The 17,069-nt window shown below is 35.3% G+C and overlaps 2 protein-coding genes across 3 annotated transcripts; one reads left to right on the forward strand and one right to left on the reverse strand.

The window, feature by feature from the left end:
- Positions 1-8,028: 8,028 nt before the first annotated feature.
- LOC128857720 (uncharacterized protein DDB_G0281497-like) lies at positions 8,029-9,468 on the reverse strand. The gene has a single exon (XM_054093462.1). The coding sequence runs from the start codon at positions 9,466-9,468 to the stop codon at positions 8,029-8,031; it is 1,440 nt and encodes a 479-aa protein (XP_053949437.1).
- Positions 8,681-15,605, forward strand: LOC128859049 (protein new-glue 1-like). 2 transcript variants are annotated; one of them, XM_054095729.1, is made up of 3 exons: positions 8,681-8,768; positions 14,742-15,421; positions 15,495-15,605. In XM_054095729.1, exons 2-3 carry the CDS (start codon positions 15,121-15,123, stop codon positions 15,536-15,538), a joined length of 345 nt encoding a protein of 114 aa, XP_053951704.1. In that variant the 5' UTR covers positions 8,681-8,768; positions 14,742-15,120; the 3' UTR covers positions 15,539-15,605. The 2 variants fall into 2 exon arrangements, with proteins under 2 accessions (XP_053951704.1, XP_053951703.1); XM_054095728.1 differs by having other exon boundaries at positions 8,695-8,768; positions 14,959-15,421.
- Positions 15,606-17,069: the final 1,464 nt, after the last annotated feature.

Below are 17,069 nucleotides of genomic sequence, written 5' to 3' on the forward strand. Positions count from 1 at the left end.
AACATTTAAAAATACAACGACGCAAAAAACACCAGTAGTTCCTAAGTGGCAAAGAAGACTCCAAACACGAATTGCCGGTCTAAGAGAATCTTTAGGGAGGCTTACTTCATTTAAAAATGGTGCTAGATCTAAAAGGTTGTGTAGGCATATATCTAAAATCATCACGCCGCTTAAACCTCAGACTGTAGAGATTGACCAACTGTCGGAGATAATTGATAGGAAAGTGCAGCAACTCGCCGCTTACTCAAAACGATTAAGAAGATACCTCAAAAGTAATCAGAGACGGAAGGAAAACCAGCTTTTTCACAAAAATCAAAAGAGCTTTTATAGAAATCTGGAACAAAAAAGCAATGCGGAATCTCAGACATCGTATCCAGAACAACAAGATATAGAGCAGTTTTGGGAGAAAATATGGGCACAAGCAGAACACTTCAATGCTGATGCGAATTGGTTAGCCAATGAAAAAGAAAAATCGGACAACGTAGCACCAATGCACTTCTGCGACATTACAGCAGAGGAAATAAAGATTAGTATATGTACTACAGCTAACTGGAAATCCCCTGGACTCGATCAGCTACACAACATCTGGCTTAAAAAGCTTTCAGTAATGCATGAAGCACTCGCAAGATGCTACAACGAGCTATTGAAAAATACAGCTATCATCCCAGAATTTCTTACAGCCGGAGTGACCTCTCTCCTCCCAAAGGACACACCATCTGTTGATCCAGCACAATATCGCCCAATTACTTGCTTGAGTACCACATACAAGCTCTTGACAAAAATTATTGCTAATCGAATATACGAACATTGTGAAATTAACTGCATTTTATGTGAAGAACAGAAAGGTTGCAGGAAGCGCACAAGGGGCTGTAAAGATCAGCTTATTATAGACACTGTATTCTCAGGAGTAGCTCTGAGAAGAAGGCGGAATTCAAGCGTCGCGTTTATTGACTACAAAAAAGCTTTTGATTCAATGCCGCATGATTACCTATTAGAAATATTAAGAATTTACAAAATCGATGCTCCCACTGTTGCCCTCTTGGGTCGCATAATGAGCAAGTGGAATACTAAACTGGTTTTAAATGGAACTGTTTGAAAACTAATTTCAATCAAACGTGGTATATTCCAAGGGGATGCCTTAAGCCCCCTATGGTTCTGCATTGGCCTCAATCCGCTTAGCAGGCTTCTTACACATAAGCAAAACGGCTTTACACTCAAAACAGAAATAAGAGAGCATACGTTCAACCATCTTTTATTTATTGATGACTTGAAACTTTACGCAAACCAAAGGCATAAGCTTCATGAGCTGATTGATGTCACTAAAGCTTTCAGTGATGACGTAGGAATGGAATTTGGGACAGATAAGTGCAAAATAATACATCTAATTAGAGGCCAGCTTGATGAAACCGAAGAAAACTACGCAGTAGATCAAAATATTATTATAGACAACTTGCATAGCAGCGAATCTTATAAATATTTACGATTTCTGCAACTTAAAGGAATCAACCACACGCTAGTAAAGCGAAGCCTCATGAACAAATTTGAGGCTCGTTTGAAAGCTGTATTAAAAACGAGTTTGAACAGTGGAAACAAATGCAAAGCAATCAATACCTGGGCCATACCTCTTTTGTCTTACTCCTTTGGAGTAATAAAATGGTCTCAGACAGACATCCTTCGGATTGAAATGCTGATACGCACCAATTTTACTAAGTTCCAAAGCCATTACCCTCAAAGCTCTGTGGAAAGAATATCGCTTCCTCGAAACGTTGGTGGGAGAGGAATCATTAATATAGCTCGTCTACACTTCTCGCAAACTTTAAAGCTACGTACATATTTTCTAAGCAGCGAGACTCATCTATTTAAAGCTATCGCTATGGCAGATAATGGCTTTACCCCGCTAAGTCTGATGGAACAGGATTTCCCAGTACCTGAGGGGGTTAACTCCCCAGCAGAAATGATCGCAGCATGGAAGGCAAAAACAATACACGGTGCCCATCCCCATGATCTCGAAATGGAATGGATAGACGCTCAATCATCCAATTTATGGTTGAAAAAAGGAAAACTATTTTCTGAAACAGAAGGTTTCGCAATCGCTATCCAAGACCGAGTTATTCCAACAAGGAATTTCCGAAGGTCGATACATGGCGAGGCAATAGAAGATAGATGCCGAAGGTGCGGCATTTACGGCGAAACAATCGACCATATAATTGCTGGATGTAGCGTACTTGCCCCCCGTGAATATGTCATGAGACATAACAATATAGCAAAGATCCTCCACCAACAATTTGCGATAAAACACGGTCTCTTACAAGCGGAAGTCTTGTATGTTAAATATGAACCAAAGGCAATACTGGAAAATGCAAATTTTAAACTGTACTGGGACAGATTTATTTCCACAGATCAAACCGCAGCTGCCAACAAACCTGACATCATCTTGTTCGACAAGATAAATAAAACAATCGAAGTTATCGATATAGCGGTGCCCCTTAATCGCAACATCCAAAGCACATACTCCATCAAAGTATCGAAGTATGCAGCTTTTGCCATAGAATTGAAACGTATGTACAAAGCGAGGGAAGTGAATATAATTCCAATAATTATATCGTCCACTGGATTAGTGCCTAAGCATTTAATAAAAAACTTGAAGAAGTATGACTGCCAACACCTCTTAGAAGACATGCAGAAGTCGAAAATACTGGACACATGTGCAATAGTTCGTAGCTTTTTAAATATTTAAGCAATAGTAATTGCAAGGGCGTAGAACTTGGACTACGCTCCACCAGAGCACAATCCCTTGAAAATTTTATCCGGGAAGTGTAATCTCCGGCTATAGCCGAGATGGATTAAGCTCAAATAAAATAAAATAAAATAAAATAAAATAAAATAAAATAAAATAAAATAAAATAAAATAAAATAAAATAAAATAAAATAAAATAAAATAAAATAAAATAAAATAAAATAAAATAAAATAAAATAAAATAAAATAAAATAAAATAAAATAAAATAAAATAAAATAAAATAAAATAAAATAAAATAAAATAAAATAAAATAAAATAAAATAAAATAAAATAAAATAAAATAAAATAAAATAAAATAAAACAAAATAAAATAAAATAACAAACCGCAGCTGTCAACAAACCTGACATCATCTTGTTCGACAAGATAAATAAAACAAACGGACTTTATTTTAATTTAAACTTAACTCTGGCTCATTACAACTAGGACTGACTTAAATATTCAAAATATGCTTAATATTAAGTGCCTTGCCACCTACTTTGCCGCGTGACCGCGTTTCGTGGGAATCATCACCGGTAGTTGCGCAGACAGTTTGGTCAGCATATTTGTGCATTTCGGCTAATATAAGGTGTCGGCAAGTATAAGGTGTCGCAACACGACTGGTGTTAACTCCTCCACGCTTAAATTCGATTGTCCTCAATTGATCAAAAGTACGGTAGATCATTGATCTTTGTATGGATGTAGTTACACGGTGGAATAGCTGGCAGAGTATTCGATACCATAGAATTCGTTCCAGGTTCAATGATGTTGTTCATCATGATTAATTTCTTTGCAGATCTACGATGACGTATCAGGAGAACTATGATGACGGATATCACGATTATCAATATTATATTAACGATGTTCCGCTCGTAACGGTGCCTATTTTTAATAAGTGAATTTGATGGGTGTTGTTAATGTGAAGCTCGTTTAGATTTTGAAGGGTTAATACATTTTCCCATTTGTTCTCTATTGGTGTTGGCTGTAACGATGCTGGTACAACTGTCAGTAGGGGTGCCTGTAGACTTCTGAAGATTTTATCGTTTATGATGGCTGAGGTGTTACTGAATTTGATTACGAATGTGCCGACGAGGTTGTGGTCTGAAGTGTCGACTTTTATTGTTCCGTTAAAATCGTTTAAAAGAATCATTCCCGGTTGTATTTCTTCTACGAGTTGTATATTATGATTGTTGCTGTATGTGCAGTGTGACCAAAGGCTTTTTAGTATGTTTGGTATGCATGTATCATTCTTTAAATTTACTACATTATACTGATTACAAATTTTTAAATTCTTACACGAGTATCTATTACATTCATTTGTTATTATTATTATTATTTATTAGATATATCAAAATGCTTATATCTAAATATAAAGGAGTACTAGCTGCCAGGGCTTACGACTCTTTCTTTAAGAATATAATACCTGAGTTGATTTAGTTCTAATTATGGAGTTTAAATAATCTTTATTGACTTACATTGATTCAGAAAGTTATAAATTTTATGAATGTTTTCAGAGGAAGTTTTTTCAAGAAGTGCGGAGGGTTTAATGTCGCCAAATATTTTGATCCTGTGGCTTCGGAGATTGTGGCATTCATCTAGTAAGTGGTCGACCGTGGAAAATGATCCACACCAAGGACATGTGTTTTTGGGTTTCCCTGTGAGGAGGTGTTCGTGTGTCAAGAGGATGTGCCCAATGCGTAACCGTATAAAGGTAGTGGTTTGGCTCCGAGTGTTATTATTTGGAAAGTGGGGCTTTTGTCCTGATGGGTTAAATTTGCTGTACCAGGATGAAAATTCTTTCCAATTCTTATCTTTCTCACTTTGAATATATGCTGCAACCGTCCTAATCGAATCGTGTTTTTCAAATGTTGCAAAAGTAAGGCAGGGTTGGAGATGGATTTGTTTGGCGGCCGCATCTGCTGCCTCGTTACCTGGGATCCCAACATGACTCGGGACCCATAATAAGTTGATCTTTTTATGATGAGTATTTAGTGCTGCTTTAATATTTTTAATTAGACTACTGGAGGTGTTTACGCTTTGGAGTCCACTCAAGCATGATAAACTGTCTGTGCATATTACGAATTTCCCCTTCAGTTTTGTCGCATATTCAATAGCAATTTTGATTGCCAGTGCTTCGGCTGTGAAGACTGAGGTTCCACCGAAAAGCCAGCCAACTGATATGATTAATCCTGTGTTGGAAACTACGGCGAATGTGGCAACATTATTGGTTTTGGATCCATCTGTGTAGATGAAGCTCCAGTTGTCTTGAGTATACTTTTCAAATTGTTCGCGAAATAGAGCTCTGTAAACTTCAGGACTAGTTGCGGCCTTTTTATACTGATGTAGGCAAACGTTTATGGCTGATTTATTAAAGATCCACCAAGGATGACGTGATGGTTTGTTACATGTTTTCGGAGGCAGAATATCTAATTTTTTGGCGAATGCTGCGCAGCGCCTTAGGACGGATATTTGTTTATACAGCCGCTTGTGGGTTAAAATGTTTTTAAAACAATTAAATAGCACATAATTTGTTGTATTCATTAGGCGGGGGACCAATTTCAGCGTGGTTTCCTTTACCCTTTCTTCTAAGGAGGAGAATCCGGCTTCAGCTAGTATGGCTCTGGTTGGAGAAGTTGGAAACGCATTAAGACTGCGGCGCACTGCTGAGTGGTATGGTGAATATATTTTTTGGAGATTGCTTTTGGCACACCATCCGTAGATTGGCAGGCCATAATCAATTTTCGACATAATTAGAGCTTTTGTGACATTTGTTAGAACGTTAGTGTGAATTTGACATTTCTTTGATGCTAATAGTTTAACAATACTTAGTCTGGCAGCTAGGTCTTTTCTTAAACCTAAGCAATGTGTCTTAAAGCCAAGCTTATGATCAAAAATAATTCCTAGAATTTTTAAACTATTGAGTTGTTCTATATGTGTATTTTTGAATGCTAAGTTAAGAGGAGGGCAGTTATGTTTTTTACAGATGTGCAGCGTTTTGCATTTAGTGATTGATAGTGATGCACCTGAAGTGTTACCCCATCTGTCTATGTCTACAAGGATTTTGGAAAATATATCTTTTGTGCGAGATAAGTCGGGAATTCTCGTGAAGACAAATAGATCATCCGCATAGATTCCGTAGTCGATTTTTTTGTATTTTTCGCAAATTTTGCTTACTTGGTCAAATGCAATGGTGAACAGTACCGCGGATAGCGGTGAGCCCTGTGGAATTCCATTGTGTAGAGGGCAAAGTTGGGATAAATGGTTGAGGACTCTAACGCAAAAATTTCGTTTGGTCAAAAAGGCTTTGATTATGCCAAAGATTTTAGGACCAAGGTTCCATTGTTGTAGTTGCTCCAGGACTGTGTGAACTCCTACGCGATCGAAGGCTTTTTCAAAGTCAGTGGCTAGAATAGTAGCATGGCCTTTAACAGAAAGAGCATCGAACGCAAAGTGTTGAATTTGAAGTAAAAGGTCCATCGTGCTGTGCCCTTTCTTAAATCCGGTTTGCTTGGCAGATAGCAAATTGTTTTGTGATATGAACCATGAGAGTCTAGCAGCAATTATTTTTTCAAATATTTTAGCCAAACATGGGAGGAGGGATATTGGACGGTAACTGTTAATTTTATCAACGGGTTTATTCGGCTTGGGTATGAGTACGACGACTGCATTGAGCCAAGTGTGGGGATAGAGGCCTTTTTCAAGCATTATGTTGTAAAGTTCAATTAATTTTCTCTTTCCATTTAATGGTAGGTTTTTGATCATGGGGTAGGAGATACGGTCAATTCCCGGTGTTTTACCTTTGGCGTGGGAGATCGCAAATTCCAGTTCGGTAAAGGAAATGTCTACTTCCAGGTAACTGGCTGAACCATAGGGAGATGTTGGGGTATAATTTAATTTTAACATTTCTGATTTTTTTAATATATATTCATTAGAGAAGTTACAGTCTTTAGAGAGGTTAGACCATGTATCGGCGAAAGCTGTAGCAATTTCAACGGGATTGGAGATTAAAGAATTATTTGACCTAATGAGTCGGATACGGGAAGGTGGAGTGCCAGTCAACGATTTGATGTTGGACCATATCTTGTGGGTGGAGCAAAGTGGTGTAATTTTTGAGGTAAACTCTTGAAAAGTAGTTCTCTTGGATTCCCTTAGTTGCTTTCTAAAAACTGAATTCGCTTTTTTGAATTCGATGAGATTAGAAATAGTTTGGGAAGACTTGAAGATACGCCAGCACTTTTGTTTCTGGTTTCGTAGTTGTTGGAGATTGCGATTCCACCAAGGCACTTGATTTTTAATAAGGGAGGGCTTGGTTTGTGGTATGGATTTGTTGGCGGCTGATCTGATGACCGTAGTTATTTTTGAAGCTTCATGATTGATATTTTTAAAACTCCACGTACCGAAGTTTTTCATACACTCCTGTTGGAAATATTCCCAATTTGCTAAATCAGTTTTGAACTTTGCTGTCGGGCGGAGTTTGGGGAACTGGAAATTTGTGCGTATTTCTGTGTGGATTGGAAAATGGTCACTACCAAATAAATCTTCATTTACTTTCCAGTTACATCGAGTGGATAATGTAGCTGAACATAATGAAATATCTACGTGTGTGAACGTATTTCTTGTCGAATAATGAGTTGGGGAACCGTCGTTCAGCACAATAATGTCTTCAGATAGCACCAGATCTTCTATTATTCTTCCTCTACTATTAGCCACTTTTGAACCCCAAAGCGGGCTCCAGGCATTGAAGTCTCCCACTATTAGGAATGGAGTGGTGGGAATGTGAATTAAGGCCGAGAGATCTTGTATAAGCACTGGCACTTGTGGAGGGATATACAAATTTACTATTGTCAAGGAAAATGCTAAGTCAATTTGAATCGTTAGTGACAAAATGTTGCAATTGGTTGGAATGAGAGAATGGGGAATATGGTGTTTAATTAGTATACCTATGCCTTGGCTTGGAGTGTTCGGAAAATTATAAAAATAAGACTTATAGGATTTTGGAGCAAATGTTGGCGTATGATTATTGGGCAGATGGGTTTCTTGTATGCAGATTATATCAGGTGTGCAGTCTTTAATTAATAGCTGGAGTTCTGCGTAATTGTTAAGATATCCATGCATATTCCACTGGACTACTTTAAGAAACATTGCTATAGTGAGAAATATATATATATATATGTATGTATGTAATAAGATTTATGTAAATAAGATTGTAATAGTTTTTTTTATCTATACTGTGTACGTATATGTATGTAGGCTTTATTTAAGTGAGCTGCTGTTTTGTTCTTCGAATTCGTCGTATTGACTTGAGCTTAATTGACTCAAGAATTGAGGTAAATGTTGGAGTTCAGTTGGTAGAGTTGTTAAAGGTGCATAGGTGTCCGTTACTTCTGAAAAGTTGGTATTGATGTTGTTGGAGTAATTATATGATGTTGATGTCGTTGGGAGAGCATTTTGTTCAGTTGAGCAGCTATAGTTCTGTACCTCTGTTTGCTTATTTACTCTTGTACTTGCGTGAGTGAATCCGGATGGCGATGGAAAATTGAGATAATTTGTTTGATTGTTGAGTGAAAAAGGTGTAGTTTCATTATTGTTGTAATTATTATTTGTCTGTGTTTTCCCTTGGAGAGCCGTATAATTTGTATTGTTGCTGATTGATTGTGTATTTGTAGAATCGATGGAATGAAGAGCATGGTTGTTGGAAGGTGTCTGGTTATTTTGTTGAATTTCTGGAGACAATTGATTATTTGTTGTTTGTTCGGAGGGTGTGAGTGCGGATTGTGTATTTGTTTGTTGTGCGGTGATAGACGAGTAAGTTGGAGTAACTGAGTTGCTGTGAACTGAGTTGGTTGCGAGACGTCTGGCTTCTCGCATCGTACATTTTGTGGTTGTTTTTATTTTTAATATTTCCTTCTCCTGTTGGAATTTTTTACATTCTTTTGATGAAGCTGGGTGTTGCTCTTGGCAATTAGCACAACTGACACGTGTACATTTTTCTGGTGAGTGTGGTGGGAGATTACATATAACACAACTGGGTGAGTTTTTGCAATGTTTAGCAGTATGCCCGAGAATTTGACACGATTTGCATCGCATGGGATTCGGAATGTATTCTCTAACTTTTACATTGTGCCAACATATGTCGATTTTAGAGGGCAAGTTGTATCGATCGAATGTTAGCAATACCACGCCACAGGGGTAAGCTTTCCCATCGGAAACTTTTTGAAATTTATATGCTCCTACTACACCTTGTGAACTTAATTCAGACACGATTTCTTCTTCGTCCACATTGTTGAGGCAGGGTGCATAAACAGTACCTTTCACGTGATTGAGGGTGTTGTGAAGTTTACAAGCAATTTTACATACTCCGGGTAACGTTGTTGTTTTTAAGAAACGTTGAGCGATTGTATTGTTTTTTACCAGTAGCAAAATGGTGCCATCGCGTAGCGCTGAGATTGATGTGATCTCCTTGCTTATAGCGAGGATTGCTTTATGCACTAAAAAGCACGAGTATTGGGCTAAGTTTTTTCCACTGTCAACTGCAGCCAAAACAACAAATTTAGGATTTTCTTTGAATGTTTGTGGTAGATCTGGGAACTCGAATGTAATTTTTTCACGTTCTTTTCTTTTCTTTTTCGCTTTGGGTGAATCGGCCAACAAAGAGAACCGATTCCCCCCCGTAAAGTCCGGCCCAGGGGCCATGCGTTAATGATTGCGCAGTAGCGTTCAGCAGTAACGCGGTTTGTTAGACGAATTGTCGAAAGAGAAAGTTTTTCGCTTTTCTAGATTTGAGCACGAAGATATACCGATTGGGATAACTCACAGAGAAAAAATAGGGAAGACGTCCGCACTCGTTGACAGATTTCTTGCGACTGCATTCATTTGTTATTCCATATATTTCGTTATTATTTTTAAAAATTTCTTTATGTCTTAATTTTATTATTTTTGATCCCTTTTTTACGGGTCTTATAATATAATTGTCATATGTTTCTTTTGTTGTCAATGGTATTTTTAATGCTATATATAATATTATTGATTCTTTATATAATATTTCAACTTCAGCGTATTCTATCGCTTCTTCGAATGATGCAAAAGGCATAATTTCTTCTTTCATTTTTCTTATAGCTATTTCAATTTCAATTTTATTCAACAGCATTGAATTTATTATTTCGTTTTTTGCCCATTGTATGGCATACTTGACATTCATAAGTTTTTCTTTTATCTATTTTGCAGATTTATTGCAATTTGATTTTCAATATATTCATTTGTCTTAATGCTATTTGACAATTCATTAATTATTTTTGTTACGTTATTCATTCTCTCATTCAGAATATTATTTATTATTACTTGTTTATTATTATTATTATTCAATTCATTAATATTACTTCCTAGCATTTCGAAATCATCATGGTCGGGAGAACCAGCGATGTACAATACTTCCATGCTGTTCCAATTATATTTATTGATCTTCTACTTCATATTTGATTCAGGGGTTTGATACTATGAAGGATTTCTGAGGTTTGGGAAATTTCATGTGTTCGTATGGGATAAAATAGGTTACTAGGAGGAATGTGCCTGTCTGTATAAGTTTGTACGTCGTGTAGAAATGTTTCGTCAGCCTTCAGGTCGATAATATGTATGATCCTAAATGTTCCATCTTTTATTTTAGTTTGTCCGTTATTAATGGCTATCATGTGTGCCGTCGTATAATCCAGTATTTATGTTTCTGTCCTGCATGTCGCAGTAGTTATTATTATTATAATTAGGGCCAGAGACATCTCCTCTTGTTCGGGGGTCCTGTGGTGCGGGCAGAGCGGCTTGGCATCCGTTGCCGTCCTTTTCCTCTGCAGTTCGTCCTGCAGCTACTCGGGGGCCTCGTTCTCTGCACTCGCGTTTTTTTTTTTCCGGGACCGACAGTTCCGCCGTTAACACTTATATAACACGTATATATATTTCGCACGTCGCGACTCTTTTTAGAGCTTCTTCGCTAGTACTTTGTTAACGTTCGCGTTTGTTTTACCGGGATTAGCGCACTGTCGGCCCCACGTTGGGCGCCAATTAAATTTTCATTGGTTGAAAATGGTTAACTTAATGCTGGCTCCTTACAGCTAGGACTGACTTTAATATTCAAAATATGCTTAATATTAAGTGTCTTGTCACCTGCTTTGCCGCGTGACCGTGTTTCGTGGGAATCATCACCGGTAGTTGCGCAGACAGTTTGGTCAGCATATTTGTGCATTTCGGCTAATATAAGGTGTCGGCAAGTATAAGGTGTCGCAACACGACTGGTGTTAACTCCTCCACGCTTAAATTCGATTGTCCTCAATTGATCAAAAGTACGGTAGATCATTGATCTTTGTATGGATGTAGTTACACGGTGGAATAGCTGGCAGAGTATTCGATACCATAGAATTCGTTCCTGGTTCAATGATGTTGTTCATCATGATTAATTTCTTTGCAGATCTACGATGACGTATCAGGAGAACTATGATGACGGATATCACGATTATCAATATTATATTAACGATGTTCCGCTCGTAACGGTGCCTATTTTTAATAAGTGAATTTGATGGGTGTTGTTAATGTGAAGCTCGTTTAGATTTTGAAGGGTTAATACATTTTCCCATTTGTTCTCTATTGGTGTTGGCTGTAACGATGCTGGTACAACTGTCAGTAGGGGTGCCTGTAGACTTCTGAAGATTTTATCGTTTATGATGGCTGAGGTGTTACTGAATTTGATTACGAATGTGCCGACGAGGTTGTGGTCTGAAGTGTCGACTTTTATTGTTCCGTTAAAATCGTTTAAAAGAATCATTCCCGGTTGTATTTCTTCTACGAGTTGTATATTATGATTGTTGCTGTATGTGCAGTGTGACCAAAGGCTTTTTAGTATGTTTGGTATGCATGTATCATTCTTTAAATTTACTACATTATACTGATTACAAATTTTTAAATTCTTACACGAGTATCTATTACATTCATTTGTTATTCCATATATTTCGTTATTATTTTTAAAAATTTCTTTATGTCTTAATTTTATTATTTTTGATCCCTTTTTTACGGGTCTTATAATATAATTGTCATATGTTTCTTTTGTTGTCAATGGTATTTTTAATGCTATATATAATATTATTGATTCTTTATATAATATTTCAACTTCAGCGTATTCTATCGCTTCTTCGAATGATGCAAAAGGCATAATTTCTTCTTTCATTTTTCATATAATTAGCTATTTCAATTTCAATTTTATTCAACAGCATTGAATTTATTATTTCGTTTTTTGCCCATTGTATGGCATACTTGACATTCATAAGTTTTTCTTTTATCTATTTTGCAGATTTATTGCAATTTGATTTTCAATATATTCATTTGTCTTAATGCTATTTGACAATTCATTAATTATTTTTGTTACGTTATTCATTCTCTCATTCAGAATATTATTTATTATTACTTGTTTATTATTATTATTATTCAATTCATTAATATTACTTCCTAGCATTTCGAAATCATCATGGTCGGGAGAACCAGCGATGTACAATACTTCCATGCTGTTCCAATTATATTTATTGATCTTCTACTTCATATTTGATTCAGGGGTTTGATACTATGAAGGATTTCTGAGGTTTGGGAAATTTCATGTGTTCGTATGGGATAAAATAGGTTACTAGGAGGAATGTGCCTGTCTGTATAAGTTTGTACGTCGTGTAGAAATGTTTCGTCAGCCTTCAGGTCGATAATATGTATGATCCTAAATGTTCCATCTTTTATTTTAGTTTGTCCGTTATTAATGGCTATCATGTGTGCCGTCGTATAATCCAGTATTTATGTTTCTGTCCTGCATGTCGCAGTAGTTATTATTATTATAATTAGGGCCAGAGACATCTCCTCTTGTTCGGGGGTCCTGTGGTGCGGGCAGAGCGGCTTGGCATCCGTTGCCGTCCTTTTCCTCTGCAGTTCGTCCTGCAGCTACTCGGGGGCCTCGTTCTCTGCACTCGCGTTTTTTTTTTTCCGGGACCGACAGTTCCGCCGTTAACACTTATATAACACGTATATATATTTCGCACGTCGCGACTCTTTTTAGAGCTTCTTCGCTAGTACTTTGTTAACGTTCGCGTTTGTTTTACCGGGATTAGCGCACTGTCGGCCACACGTTGGGCGCCAATTAAATTTTCATTGGTTGAAAATGGTTAACTTAATGCTGGCTCCTTACAGCTAGGACTGACTTTAATATTCAAAATATGCTTAATATTAAGTGTCTTGTCACCTGCTTTGCCGCGTGACCGTGTTTCGTGGGAATCATCACCGGTAGTTGCGCAGACAGTTTGGTCAGCATATTTGTGCATTTCGGCTAATATAAGGTGTCGGCAAGCATAAGGTGTCGCAACGCGACTGGTGTTAACTTGTACAAAGCGAGAGAAGTGAATATAATTCCAATAATTATATTGTCCACTGGATTAGTGCCTAAGCATTTAATAAAAAACTTTAAGAAGTATGACTGCCAACACCTCTTAGAAGAAATGCAGAAGTCGCCCATACTGGACACATGTGCAATAGTTCGTAGATTTTTAAATATTTAAGCAATAGTAATCGCATGGGTGTAGAACTTGGACTACGCTCCACCAGAGCACAATCCCTTGAAAATTTTATCCGGGATGTGTAATCTCCGGCAATAGCCGAGATGGATTAAGCTCAAATAAAATAAAATAAAATAAAATAAAATAAAATAAAATAAAATAAAATAAAATAAAATAAAATAAAATAAAATAAAATAAAATAAAATAAAATAAAATAAAATAAAATAAAATAAAATAAAATAAAATAAAATAAAATAAAATAAAATAAAATAAAATAAAATAAAATAAAATAAAATAAAATAAAATAAAATAAAATAAAATAAAATAAAATAAAATAAAATAAAATAAAATAAAATAAAATAAAATAAAATAAAATAAAATAAAATAAAATAAAATAAAATAAAATAAAATAAAATAAAATAAAATAAAATAAAATAAAATAAAATAAAATAAAATAAAATAAAATAAAATAAAATAAAATAAAATAAAATAAAATAAAATAAAATAAAATAAAATAAAATAAAATAAAATAAAATAAAATAAAATAATTAAAATAAAATAAAATAAAATAAAATAAAATAAAATCAAATAAGATAAAATAAATTAAATTAAAAGAAAATAAAATAAAATAAAATGAAATTAGAATCAGAAAAACCAAATAAAATGAAAATAAAGTTAGAATAAACAAATTAGAATAATTTAAAATATTATAAAATTAAATATAATAAAAAAAATTTTGTTTTTAATAAAAATCGATTAACTGTAATAAAATGAAACAAATAAATGAAATCAAATTAAGACAAAAAATTAAGTAAAAATAAAATTAAAACAAAAAATTAAAATAATTAAAATAAAGTAAAATTGAAACAATACTTTGTTATTATTAAGGAGTGAATAATTCCTGTTGTCTTTTCCAGTGTTTCATTACCGAAATAGTTTTCCATCCTTTCTAAAGCTTTCGCAACATTGAGACCATTTTTAAAACTGTAAAAACAGTTCGAAAACACGTGCAGAGATAGATTTACTCAAGCCGGGCGTAACTTTTATAAATCCTAAGCAATGGCGATCAAAAAAATTTGGTAGGAATGTTAATCAAATATGTCGCGCAAATACGTTGACTTAGAGCGCCACCTGGCGGTTATTCGGGGAACTTTTTGAGCAAAGTGGTAATATTGCTAAGAGCTGAATTTCGAATAAAAATAGTGAAACCTCAAAGCACCTAAATTTTTACATTTTTTTTATTTTAAAATAACAAATAGGCGCGTAGACTCATTTATGTCGTATTTTTTATTTTTACTTAATTTTTTTTACTTTTTTCTAATTTTGTAATTTTGTTTTTGTTTTGTTTTGTATTTCACTCATTTTTTTTTCTTTTTAACTTGCACTTTCTTGTTTTCTTAGCTAACAAAGCTGGCGAATTGTTTACTTTGTTATAGGCAATGAACTGTGAAAGTTTTACCATAAGAAAAAAGCAAAATATGCTTAGTAACCGATTGAAGACTAAACTAACAATATTTTCTTATACAGACACTGCTAAATAAACTACAATAGCAACAAAGTTCTTCCCCACTTATTACTATAAGTAGTTTACTTTCTTTCTTTTGGCAAATTTACGCAGTTGTATTTTAATGAAAAAAACGCAAATGTCTCCAGCCTTTTCGGCAAATATAAAAACCCAAACATTTCGAAAGTTTACCATAGTTGAAGTTAAACAGCGCTTAAGAACGCCTACTAACTTTTCGAAATTGTCACCATCTAAAAAGAGTGCAAAAAAACCGCTATGCGTCTTCTGTTCCTGTGTGTCCTTTTAGCCTGTGTGGCCTTGCCCTTCCAAGAGGCAAACGGCGCTGATACAACAACAATCACAGCAGACACAACAACTACCACAACTACAACGGCAGCAACAACAACCACTACAGCAGCGACAACAACAACTGACAAATCTAAAGTGAAATGTACCCGCTCGTGCACTCACACCTACAATCCAGTTTGCGGTACATACAACGGCAGGAAACGTACTTTCGAAAATCGCTGCATATTTAGAGCAATTAGGCGTTGTGCCCGCAGGCGGGGTACTTTGAGTAAGTGACAAAAATTAGGTTAATCTAATCTATGAAACATAAACACAATTAAAATCATGTTTCTTGTTTTTAGGCACTCTCGGCATCCGATTCTTACATACAGGTAGATGCCCATGATTATTATGGTTGCGTACATAATAAAAAAAGCTCCATGTTGGGCTTCCAAAGCATCTTTCCTTAATACAATAAAAATTTGATTATAAAACAAAAAAAAAATATTTGTATTTAATCGCTTCAATAACTCTTGTAGAAGGGGATCTGGGACATGATTGGGATAAGGCAAGTGGTGCTCGCAAGGTGGCATTCCGTTACGACTCCTTTTAATTCTCTAGCTCTGTTTTCAGATTTCATTTGCTGGATTAGATAATTTAGATACTCTGCTCACCTTTAGAAATTTTCTGGGCAAAATATTTTTTTTTAGATAATAACTTTTCTTTTATAAAATTAAGAGGTTCTATAAGCATAAATTAAAAAGGAAATAATTTTTATTCATTTTTCATATATCATTTTCTTTTTAATTAAATATAAAAAAAAAAAAAAAGTAAACTCTCTAGAGAGTGGAAAGTCTATTTTTTTCCTTGTACACTCCTCTCGGGAGCATTGGGCCTCGATAAGACTCAGTCTTGCGTTGGCTTCGTTAATCTATTTTGATTTCTGACATGGTAGGTGATTAGCCTGTTGCTACGCTCGCACCGTTTTTTGTTTTTAGTGTAGTTAAAGGAGGAATTGATTGTTGATCCTGCGCATTTACTTTTCGTGTACCTGCTAGACCTATACGCAACACTTCACACATCATTTCATCTTGAATTGATAAACACGAAATGCGCGAAAGGCTTCAATTGTCCGCGCTATAAGATAATTCAATGAGAACTCGAGTTCTGTTCCGCTTGACTTTTCGATATTGAAGCATGCATTTTATGAATTCCTAAACTCTTTTTTAAACTTATTTAATTAACTATCTGCAGTAACTTGAGCTCCTATTAGCTCGCTTTGTAAAGACTGTACTTATATTTTAGAATTGAAACGAAACAAAACTAATCAAACTTCGTCTACGCGGAAGAAGTTCTACGCAATAAAAAATAGTTTAAAAAAACTAAAAAACACGCTTTTATTGCTAATCGAACTAAAAAGTAGAAAATAAATTTTAATGACAAAGAGACCTATAATGAAGTAATAGCAAATCGAACGATCAGTCATAGTCAACTACCTCAGAACAGAATTATATCAAAAATTAAGATACAAATAGAGTAATTCAAATTAGAGTTAAAAGCGTGGGATGCATTTTGCTTCACTTTCATAACCCTCTGTACATAGGTAGTTGCCAATATAATGATTGTAATATTTACTATATCAAGCATCCCACGCTTTACGAATGCTACCTGAAACCACCATAGATAACTCAGCTGGAATAAATTTTACAAACACTTTCTCAAGCTCCATTAATTCGTTCGTTGAGTAAACCATAACCGTAAACTATTGTAACGTTTGTAACTACTGTAATATTTGTAAAATAATACAAAGTTCAGAATTAATTTACTTTTGCGCGATATGGCCACCTTTTGCCTTGACTTTGGCCTGAGATGGTCCAGAAATGAATCGCAAGCCTCCCGAATGCCGCTTGCAGGTATTTTGTCCCACTCGCGGACAA

This window comes from Anastrepha ludens, chromosome 3 (assembly GCF_028408465.1).
Source record: "Anastrepha ludens isolate Willacy chromosome 3, idAnaLude1.1, whole genome shotgun sequence".
Classification (NCBI taxonomy): domain Eukaryota; kingdom Metazoa; phylum Arthropoda; class Insecta; order Diptera; family Tephritidae; genus Anastrepha; species Anastrepha ludens.

Bases quoted from the DNA above. Each gene is read 5' to 3' on its own strand.
- LOC128857720 (XM_054093462.1), bottom strand. From the start codon at position 9,468: ATGGCCCCTGGGCCGGACTTTACGGGGGGGAATCGGTTCTCTTTGTTG.
- LOC128859049 (XM_054095729.1), top strand. From the start codon at position 15,121: ATGCGTCTTCTGTTCCTGTGTGTCCTTTTAGCCTGTGTGGCCTTGCCC. The intron at 15,422-15,494 runs GTAAGTGACAAA...TCTTGTTTTTAG, and splicing joins CCGCAGGCGGGGTACTTTGA to GCACTCTCGGCATCCGATTC.